Here is an 11,591-nt window from a genome sequence, read left to right on the forward strand (position 1 = left end):
TCAAAACGGAAAAGCCGAACGCAAAATACGTACCATCAATAATATCATACGCACCCTTCTCATTCATGCATCTTTACCTCCCTCATTTTGGCATCACGCATTGCAAATGGCAACCTATCTCCTTAACATACTTCCGAATAAGTTATTGGCATATCAATCCCCGGTCAAAATTCTTTATAATAAAGATCCATCTTATTCCCATCTTAGGGTATTCGGGTGCTTGTGCTATCCACTCTTCTCCTCCACATCCATTAATAAATTACAGGCCCGCTCTACACCTTGTGTTTTCTTAGGATATCCCACTAATCACCGTGGTTATAAGTGTTACGACTTATCAAATAATAAAATAATTATTAGCAGGCACGTGATTTTTGATGAAAATACGTTTCCATTTGCAAGTGCACACACTCCTAAACCTAGTGATTATGATTTCGTAACTGATGGCTTGTCTCCTCTAGCTGTGCAGGCCCACGCATCTCAGCCCATTCCTGTGCCGAGTGAACCCATGACAGGGCAGAATAGGTCTTTGGGTGCCCACGGGACTGTTCAATCAGCTGTGGGCCTCCAATTACCTACCCAGCTTGGTCGTTCGCCGGCCCAACCCAATCCCCTTGCCCAAACCCCGCAGCACCCTGTTGGTCATCCCTCTCCTATTGACCAGACTGGACCGCCCTCACCAACGGCCCAGTCCACTCCACTTGGTACACAACAGCGAGCCCACCCACGAGTTTCATCACCATCTAACTCTCCCAATCACTCCCCTGTCCTATCCCCTACATGCAGCGGCCCAACTCCCGAGGCCCAACATACCTCTAGGGATTCTCCTAGACAGCAGGCCCAACCTCCCCATGTCTCCCCTCAAATGACCACTAGAGCCCAACATGGCATTTTCAAGCCTAAGAAACTTTTTAATCTCCACACTTCGGTTACCAAGTCCCCTCTTCCTCGTAACCCAGTAACTGCTTTGTCCGACCCGAATTGGAAAATGGCCATGGTTGATGAATTTGATGCTCTAATTAAAAATAAGACGTGGGAGTTGGTGCCTCGTCCCTCTAATGTTAATATTATTCGTTGTATGTGGATTTTCTCTCACAAAGAAAAGTCTAATGGTGATTTTGAGCGACATAAAGCTCGTCTTGTTGGTGATGGCAGGTCTCAACAGGTTGGTATTGATTGTGGAGAAACTTTCAGTCCGGTGGTCAAACCGGCTACTATTCGGATCGTTCTTAGTATTGCTTTATCCAAAAAGTGGCATATCCATCAGTTGGATGTCAAGAATGCATTTTTACATGGAGAGCTACAGGAAACGGTCTATATGCATCAACCACTTGGGTTCCGTGACCCAACCCATCCGGATTATGTGTGCTTACTAAAGAAGTCTTTATATGGGCTCAAGCAAGCTCCACGAGCTTGGTATAAACGTTTTGCTGATTTTGTTTCCACAATTGGCTTCTCACATAGTACTTCGGATAACTCATTGTTTATTTTTCGTCGTGGAAACGACATGGCTTATTTGTTGTTATATGTGGATGACATTATTTTGACTGCCTCATCTGAATCTCTAAAGCAGTCCATTATGTCTCTTCTCAGTTCAGAATTTGCCATGAAGGACTTAGGTCCTCTGAGTTATTTTTTGGGAATTGCTGTCACTCGTCATGCAGGTGGCCTATTTCTATCTCAGCGAAAATATGCGGCAGAAATTATTGAGCGGGCAAATATGTCTTCTTGTCGCCCATCTGCAACTCCAGTCGACACCAAGGCAAAATTGGGGGCGGATTCCGGCTCTCCTGTTGCAGATCCATCCCATTTTCGTAGCTTGGCCGGTGCATTGCAATATCTTACTTTTACCCGTCCGGACATCTCTTACGCTGTTCAGCAAATTTGCCTTCATATGCACGACCCACGAGAGGGCCACATGCTTGCACTGAAACGCATTGTCCGTTACATCCAGGGGACTCTATCCTTTGGCTTACATTTGTACCCCTCTTCTATTTCAAGTCTGGTCTCATACACTGATGCTGATTGGGGTGGGTGCCCCGACACAAGACGATCTACATCCGGATATTGTGTCTTTCTGGGTGACAACTTAATTTCTTGGTCCTCCAAACGACAGCCCACACTGTCGCGGTCCAGTGCCGAAGCCGAGTATCGGGGTGTTGCCAATGTTGTTTCGGAGTCATGTTGGATCCGAAACTTACTATTAGAGCTACATTGTCCAGTTCAGAAAGCTACATTGGTATATTGTGACAACATTAGTGCGATTTATCTTTCGGGTAATCCGGTACAACACCAACGCACTAAACACATTGAGATGGACATTCATTTTGTACGTGAGAAAGTTGCACGCGGTCATGTTCGTGTCTTACATGTCCCTTCCCGTTATCAGATAGCTGACATTTTCACGAAAGGGCTTCCGCGCGTATTATTTGATGATTTTAGGGACAGTCTCAGCGTACGACAACCTCCCGCTTCAACTGAGGGGGTGTAATAGAATATGTAATCTTCTAATTATGTAAAGCATATATTGTGTAATCATCTAATTATGTATAGGCTATAATTAGAGAATAAATTAGAATAATCAGTCAATCAATCACGACTAAATTAACGTGATTGATTCTGCAAATATTCAATCAGAATACTTGCCTTGTAATATGTATATATACTCCAAGTCAATGAATAACAAATCACGGAGTTATACTTCTAACAACCACTTTATACCAACCTCAAGTACGTAGTGTTGGTTCTTGGTTCACTACCAATGGATTTTGTCACCGTCAGTAAACTTAGTCTCACTTCTCCCTTAACTTGGATTCCAAGACATTCTTTAATAGAACCACGAGGCTCTTGGGAATGACTAGTGTGGTGCTTATGGTTCCAAATGACCCTTATAACCTTCGGGATGAATCCCACTACACCACTGAGTATAAAAAGTACGCTATAAAGCTCCAAATGGGGTATTACATACGTAGCCTTTATATTTGGAACATTTTTTACTTTTCCAGAAAAGTAAGACCTCAAGTTAATTACCAATTATCATGGGGTTCGGTGTCCTGGGCCTCTCGGGAAGTTGGAAAAATCTCTTTTAGCTCAACCAACTACGTATCTAACCATTTTTCCTTAATTGCCTCAAAGCCTTCGTTGTCCTTCATGTGAATTTTAAGCGAGTCATGTATGGTTCCAAACCCCTTGCATGACCTATGGAGGTAACCCCCACTGACCTTATTACTTAAGTTTTGAATTTTTTCCCCCTTAAAAATACCAAACGTATATTATACAAGTATACAACCTTCGTTTTTGGAATATTCATGGCTTTTTCAGAGGAAAATTGGAGGTTAGATGCTTCCAGTGGGGCCTCTTGGGTGGTTGGAAGTACGAAGCATCTACTACGAACTATACTTCGGCTCTTAATTATCTATCCAACTGGCTTTCACAACGCCTCTTCTCATTTCCACATGTCCGTCTTGGTTCATTATGTGATCGACTGGTGGTCATATATCATTCCATTACCTTTCATGACCCGGAGATGCATCCCCCACCACCGGTCTACCACTTTAGTTTCGGCATCGGGTCTTGAAAATCTCTTGAAATGGTCCAAAATCGTACACTACACACAGTGATACAACCTTGTTATTTTATTTGGGAGAATTTTTCATACCCGGAAAGGTTAGACGTCGAGGTGTTTTCCTTGGGCACCTGGGAGGCCTCTTCGGTGGTCATAACCATAGATTCCGGATTTTATACATCCATCCAACATATGGAACCAGAAGGTGCCTCTTGGTACCATAGATGCCTTGTCCCTTGGCCATACCATGCCATGGCCAATGTGAAACCCGAAACATTGAAACTACACCCTCTTTCCGGTTCTGTGCTTCATAAACATAATAGTGTTCTCCTTTATGGTTCTTTTCATATGTGATTTTTACTCCTCTTTTTAAATGTAGCTTTATCAGTCTAGTAATTTTAATATGGTTGATCCCTACTATGATTTTCCTCCGAAAGAAAAGTAGTGCTTTCTCGTTTTAGTGGCTTGATTGTAAAATTGTTCAATGTCTATACCAATGTCTCCAAACTTGCTTCAAATGCGCTCAAGGTAGAGGGAGCAATTGCAACTTATTTCTCTACCTTGATGATAATTTCTATCTATGTAACCTTGCTATATTATGGTTTGCTATTTTGTAATGGTTTCACATACTTAAGCTACATGCAGGTCCTCAAATTTCCGAGTCTTTATTTCATTAACCCTATAAAAAAATTTACTAGGTGGAGGACAATGCTTTACATTGCAAGCATCCCCAGGTTTCTTCTTACAGTTGGTATGCATTTTGCAGTGGATAGCCCGCGCTGGCTATGCAAAGTACGTCTCCTACATGAAGACATATTTTTGTGGCTTGGTCGTCTGAAATAAAAAATGATCAGTGACTGCTGTGTCTATGCAGATGGGGAGACTTGACGACGCTAAATCTATTGTTCGTAACCTTTGGGGTCCTTCAGAAGTTGATGATGCTATAGAAGAGATTCAGTCAGTATTGAATGGAAGTGAGGGAGATATCAACACGAACTGGTTGGAGCTCTTCGAGGAGCCAAACTATAAAGGTTGTATAAGTATTTATCTGAATGTTTGGTGCTCTTGTTAAAGTTGATGTTCTTGTATTGTTGTTGTTTTTAAGAAGCATTCAGCATTCCAAAGGCAAACTACATTAAGTAAGTCTGTCCGGTGATATCCTGAGGTTTAACGCGTCTTCTTCTTAATACGAAACATTATTGTTTCCTTGCAAAAACTCTATGCAGTTGCTTGACTACCTTAATTCAATCGCTTACGTCTTGGCTAAAATATCATACAATACCCCTATACCAAGAGTCCAAGACCTGTAGTAAAGCATTCACCTGTGGACACTTTAAAGTGTTGAAAATCTTGAAACCATAAGTGGACCTTAAGTCTTATTATTAACTTAAGCATCTTTTTGGTGTTGGAACTTTTAACCGTATCACATTTAAGAAACAAAATATCTTTGAGTTTGAATCCTATGAGCCCCTTATTTCAGAAGTGGGATAGCTGAGCATCAGGCTTTGAGGACCTATGTTTTTAATTGGGAGGGTCTTGTGGGGGATAAAACCATAGGTTATCCTCGACTAGTGGAAGATTTTGGTCGTATTTGTCACTTCGCTCAGGTTGAGGTAGGGTCGTTCCGTGCAATTAAAATTCAGATGAGACCTAACACAGAGTTATTACTTATTAATGTATTTGAATTCGATTTAGCTATTTTGCAGCTTTATCTATGGATAGGAAGTTCATAATTCTTGCCACTTTCTATGCTCTAAAATTCTTTTTCTCAGAGATCAGGACCGATAAGTAGAATATTCGCCATAGTCTGATACACTATTGTTAATTGCTGCAGTTGCACTTACAGGAGGTGCTCTTTTTCTGCTGCAACAATTTGCAGGAATAAATGGCGTCCTGTATTTTTCATCTCTGACCTTTCAAGATGTTGGGATTACAAATGCTGCTTTAGCAAGCTATGTTGGTCTCACCAACTTTGCAGGTGCAGAAACATATATAATATGCTCCTTTGCTTCAATGCATATCTAGCTGAAAAATAATATGTACAGTGTTTTATATTAAGGCAAGTTTGTTTTATATTCTTAACTTGCAGTTGAATAGTAAATTGACTTCTTGGTACAAAGTTCATATTTTAAAGCCGAAATGGACTTTTTTTACAACGTAGTGAGTTCTTACCCGGCCACGAATGGCTTTCTGTAACCTTTTCACTGACTTGCACTTTTAATTTGAACTTTAGGGGATCTTTCTGCGTTTTACTTGATTGATAAGCAAGGAAGAAGAAGACTACTCATTGGAAGTTATTTAGGAATGGTGAGCTTTTCTGATGTTAATGGGTGTGAAAGGTTGGGCAGAGAAATGTAGAGGAGGCACGAAACCTCTCTCTCTCTCTCTAATTCTTCCTAATATTTTCAAGCTATGAAAAGGATATTAGGATTAATTTATCAGCTTGGCATTCATTTTATGGGTTTCTGGATAATGTGACCTTGCAATTTTTTCAGGATTTGTCGATGTTTCTTACAGCATATGCCATCAGCTTCTCAGATGAAGATGTCAGTCGCAACTTATGAATCCTGGGTACATTAGGGTATGCTTCTTGTTAACGCAAATTTGCACTTTCTTCTGTAGAGGATGAATGGCTTTTGCTGAGCTGTTCCAAGCCTAAAACTTTCTTGTATGGGCTCGAGCCTTTACCACTTGTTTGGTAAAAGGTCATATTTAAAGGGATGGTAATGTTCATATACGCTATATCGTGCTCCATGTGACCTAACTCTGTTTAGTTACTGAGGAGGCCTGGTTTGGCCTAGCCTTAAATGGGCCGGCTCCAGGACAATTATTTTTTCACTTTTTCTTTAAAAGTTCATTGAACTGAGATGGGCCGATGCGCCTAAAAATGAACTGTAACCATGTATTGCTGCTTTGATCCCCAGGCTAGAGTCACTATACCAGTTCTGCTGTTCATGGCTCAGGCGCTCAGCTAGAATTAGAAATTGGGCTAGATTGAGTGGCCACTGGTGTGGTTATGAAAGTTAATGAACTAAAATACTGTTACAATCCGAAAGTCTGATTGTAATTTCATTTAACTACTTAAACTGATTCTCAAATAGAGAATGGAGATTACGTTATGATAATTAGGGAGATTATCCAATTAAGAAAGAAGAGAAATCTCGATAAGTAAGCTTAAATATATACTTCATATACTAGTCGCAAGACAGATTTTTAGAGAGAGAAATGAAAAAGGGGTTTGTATTGATAATTTCTGAATGTCGAACAATTACACCTTTGGCTTATATAGCCTTCTTAATACTGAAATGATATGAAATGTAAATGTAAATGAACACTAATGAAGTATTGAGTATTGACATGCACCAAAAGCAAAGGCCATGTTAGGTTTGGTTATTTCAATGGATATTTGCTTGTCGTGCTAATAGTGAGTCATGCTCACATGTTTTCTAACACAGAAATGACAAGTTGCCTCTGGAGGAGAATGTTTGTGATTCATGAAGAATCTTGGGTTTTCCATTCAAAGATAATGGTTTGGCTGCAAATTTTCTTTAGGGGGTTTGGTAAGGAAGTTGGGACCAGGGTAAGGAAAGGAGATTGTTATGGTGCAAATGCAATGCTTTCATGAAAATTATGATGTCACTTCCTTTTCTAGAATAATGCCATGTCTCATCAGTCCCTTATCCTTATTTGGAAGTTCCCCTTATGGGAACTTTCTATTTTAGGGAAGGTTTCTTTATCTGGAACTGTGATTTCCTTTCTTGGAGGTAAAGATGCATTAGACATTCACATGCAACATCCCGTGTAATAGTACACTCTTCTTACCATTTTCTAGTGTCCTTTCACTTTGCTTTGTGTTTTCTGATATATACGGAGTGTCATGTATACTCAACCCTAATAAGATTACTAGCTAGAGGAAGCAAAAGAGTGTTGTTTTTTGTTCGTAAGCTGGTAGGCTCAATGGATATGTGATTCGACTGAGGACTCTACGGTGTTGGATACCTGCCAAGTTATTTCTTTTAAATGTTAGCTTTTCCTTTGCCCACCTATTATTAATGCTTAGAAATTCATGCTTCATTCTTGTAGAGTTCCATAACCCGGTTGTATATGATAATTCCAAGGTGTGAGTTTCCTTGATGTAGAATAAAGTTTGTCCAATCTAATAGATTATGTCATTGTGGGAACCAAGCTCCGTGGACTTTTGCTTACTTCTATCTTAAAAGTGTCGTACAAATTTTCTACTCTACTGTATCTTTTATGTCCTTTAGTATGAGAGACAGGTGTATCACTACACAGCTAGTGATGGGGAGGCCCCAATTCTTTTTTGGAGGGGACAATCTCTTGGATAAGTGGTGACCTTGGTAATACTCGGTAACTTCAGGACCTGCAATCAACAAAGCTTGTTGTGGATGCTTCACTTAGTTAACTAGATTTATATGAAGCTTCTTGATGTTTATCAATTTTCCCATTAGCCAGCTTTTAGCCTGATTTGTTAAAAAATTTCTATTTTTGTTGGTTCACTTAATCTCACCTCCTTGATTTTCATTACATTTCGTTCAGAAGAAAATATACTGAATCCGCTCTTCTCTTTCTTTAGGTACATGTACTCCTTTGCAATTGGAGCTGGCCCAGTAACTGGCATTATTATTCCAGAGCTTAGCAGCAGTAGGATGCGAGGGAAAATTATGAGTTTCAGTTTCTCTGTCCATTGAACATGTCTAAAAAAGTATAGATTTGGAACAAAAATGTTAAAAAGGAAAAGAAAATGGTGTGGCAAGGGAAACCACTTTTAACATCTTGTGCAAAGAGTCTAGGAAAATAGTTACTCTTAAGTCTTAACACCATGTGCAGTGTGGCACTAACGAGAAGTAAAAACAACTCAATTTCATAAGAACTCACACCCTATACATCTGTTATGGAAATCCTATCGTTTTGCTTGAGCCGGTATGAATAGCTAGAGGGACTTTCTCCCTTCACTCCTAAAACTTATATAAGTAACCACTAACCAGACCATGGAACAAAACAGATGGTGAAGAAACCCATTAAACAGGCCATTGGTTGTGCTTCATTTTACGTATAATGTATGCCTGAACATTTTTTCCAGTCTTTTCTACCATTAGGGTCCTAGAGTCCTATCCAGTCCTTACCAGATGATAACGGTAATGCATTACTTGCTAAGTGATGAATTGGATTTTTAGTTGGACAAAAGAAACCGCCTCTCATTTTATTTTTATTTTAGGGAAGTGTTTCTCATCACTTTTAATTTTTTGACTGATTCAAAACTGTTATTTGCACATTTGGTGTTTTTCTCAGGTCTGCAATTTCCTGGTGGGTCCATTTTTCCTTGAATTACAAAAGATATTTGGTGTTGCTCCTATCTACATGAGTTTCGGTGGAGTGTCCTTGCTATCAGCTATGTTTAGTTACTCCTTGATAATAGAAACTAAAGGGCGATCACTTGAGGAGATTGAGATGTCACTTCGGTCTGAGCTCCCAGGACATGACGACGGATTTACACTTAGCAAAGTTTTTATCTGATTGCTACATCATCACCAATTAGCCTTGTCAGAGAGGTCTGGGACGAGTCACCATAATACACTGGCTTATGGTACCTAAAATGTGACAATGCAAGGATTGTGTGAGTGTGACAGAAGTCGGTATCTGCTGAGGCGTGATTTACAGCTAGCCCCATATTAAGATGGTGCTGAAATGCGCTTGCTATAGGCCCTGATTAAAAAGGGTGATACAGTTGCAGTTGCTAGACTTGCTAAGATGAAACTTATAGCATTGGCTGACTACTTATACTGCTAGTGAGGAAGTTGGTCTCATATCCACCAGAGGACAGACTACAAAATGACCATCTTGGTTAACAACTAGCTTGCATATTCGAATTGCTTCTAAGGCTAGCATAATTTTCGCCGCCACCGCAGTAACAATTTTGAGCGCATGGAGTTTCAAATAATATGCAATAAGGGCGTACCAAGACTAAAATTCTTTCGTTAAAGTGTATCATATGTTCGTGCTATTACGAGGATGTTTATTATCTAGTTGTGCGGCTTGTGCCCATACCCACCCCTGTTCTTTTTCTTTTTTAATCAGTGTTGGTGTGTATCGACATATTTATACAACGAGGGGATATTTTTCCTGATTATTAGTACTTTAAAACATGAGTCAAGAGCAATTAGATGTTAGACAAGAGTGCAGAGTGAACATGGTGTATTCAAAAAATATAAGTGTGCTTAAAAGAATAATGATGTTATGGGAGATTATGCCTTTAGCATACTTGTCCGATAGCGTTTATCTTATCCAGTCCCAGGTGAGGCGTTTGACGAGGTTGTTTGCTTCTTGCATCCAGTCTTGATTTTGATACTCCTTACTTTGTGTCATTTTTCTAAATTTTTTGGGTGCAAAATGAGTCATTGAGGCAATAAATTGCAAACGGTGATGTGCAGCTCAAATCTGTGACTGTACCAGGATGTCGATCATCATTTGTTTACAGGCATAAACAGTGGGGTTTGTTTTATCTAAGGGCCAAACAAGAGGGTTAGTGCTTCTAAACGGCCACCTCTTTTTCTCCCCTCCTTTCTCTCACAAACCCTAGCCTCCGAATTTTGTAGGAGATTTCATTAGTTTTTACTGGTGGAATACTTTCTTTATTTTTGGTTGCTTTTTAAGGTTTACGATAATGATCTCTACTCATTCAAGAAACTTTTCAAAGACGTTATTTTTCTTATTCTCTTTTCGAATGAAATTTTATTCTTGTTTTTTATAAGGTCTAAAATCGCAAATTTGAAGGATTATATGATGGTTAACTATAGTGGTGGTGGTGATGATGTCTATCCAACATCGACGACGACTCATGCTAAACGAAGTGGTAGGAGAGACAACATACATCCCCATCTCTGCTGGATGTTGTATCCCACCCTCGACAAAGTGGTCGACAAGCCGGCATCAACCGCCGTAGACGTTATCGCAGGGCCAACATTGAAGCCCAAAGAAAGATAATTACTCTTACAGTATCAATACTGCTTGCAGCTAGACCTGGTTATCGAGCGCAACGAGTTATTAGGGTGTAGGGTTATTAAAGAGTCACCTTTTAATGGTTAAACCATATCGGATCGGTGCTTGTCAAGGGTCAATAAAAGAGAGCCAATAGATCGACACTATTTAAATACTAATCTATTCATATTTATCTATTTTTTACTAAAGTGTTGGAGGCTACTATTCTGACCTTGTATCGACCTTGTCCAATAATTTTTTTTTTCACATATATAGAACCTTACGCTTTATCCAAGGGTTACCCTGTCCCATAACCAAGCCATCCATTCAACATTCGTTATCAATTTCTTGAATACAATGAAAAGAATCATATGTAAACCACCATTGCGCCTACAGACAATAGTTAGATGCTCCCTTTAAAAAATTGTAAATTTCATCAATACGTGCGAGACCAATCAATCAATAGCTAGTATTTAAAAAACATAACCATCATCATTTCAATGACACATAAGCAACTCCATGTTGAAGACACATGTCCAAACCTTATTAATCTTTCTATTTACTTTTTGTTATAAAAAAAATAATGGATATTCATTCCACTTTATTGCCATTAGTTTTCACGTAGTATACTAATAATCCCTAATTTATTAGAATTGCATGTACTCCCTTCGTCCCATGTTTATAACCCCGTAGACAAAAAATACGGGTTTTAAGAAAAATGGAATATAGTACACGGGAAATTGAAATATAGTACATAGAAAAGGGAATGTAGTACATGAAAAATTAAAATATAGTACATGGAGAAGTTTTGTTGGGATTTCAATGTATTTTAAATTAATATAGTACATGGGAAAGTGAAAACTTAATGGCTAAAAATAGAAACATGACTATAATTTTAGGACGCTCAAAATAGTAACAAAACTATAAAAATGGTACGGTTGGAGTACCAAAAATTAGGTTCAATACTAAACTTTATTATGCCTAAACAACCGTCTCCTACTTCATCTTTCCCATTCTTCAACTTCCCATTAAC

At 39.2% G+C, this 11,591-nt stretch overlaps 1 protein-coding gene across 1 annotated transcript; it reads left to right on the forward strand.

The window, feature by feature from the left end:
• The first annotated feature begins 3,001 nt into the window (after positions 1-3,001).
• On the forward strand, positions 3,002-9,707 carry LOC110784999 (probable plastidic glucose transporter 1). Its single transcript, XM_056836765.1, is given in 6 exon segments — positions 3,002-4,354; positions 4,437-4,593; positions 5,397-5,540; positions 5,796-5,869; positions 6,058-6,143; positions 8,157-9,707. Coding segments are annotated over 6 exon segments (804 nt in total). The 5' UTR covers positions 3,002-4,126; the 3' UTR covers positions 8,272-9,707.
• Positions 9,708-11,591: the final 1,884 nt, after the last annotated feature.

The sequence above is a fragment of the Spinacia oleracea genome, chromosome 2 (genome assembly GCF_020520425.1).
Source record: "Spinacia oleracea cultivar Varoflay chromosome 2, BTI_SOV_V1, whole genome shotgun sequence".
In the NCBI taxonomy this organism is placed as follows: Eukaryota; Viridiplantae; Streptophyta; class Magnoliopsida; order Caryophyllales; family Amaranthaceae; genus Spinacia; species Spinacia oleracea.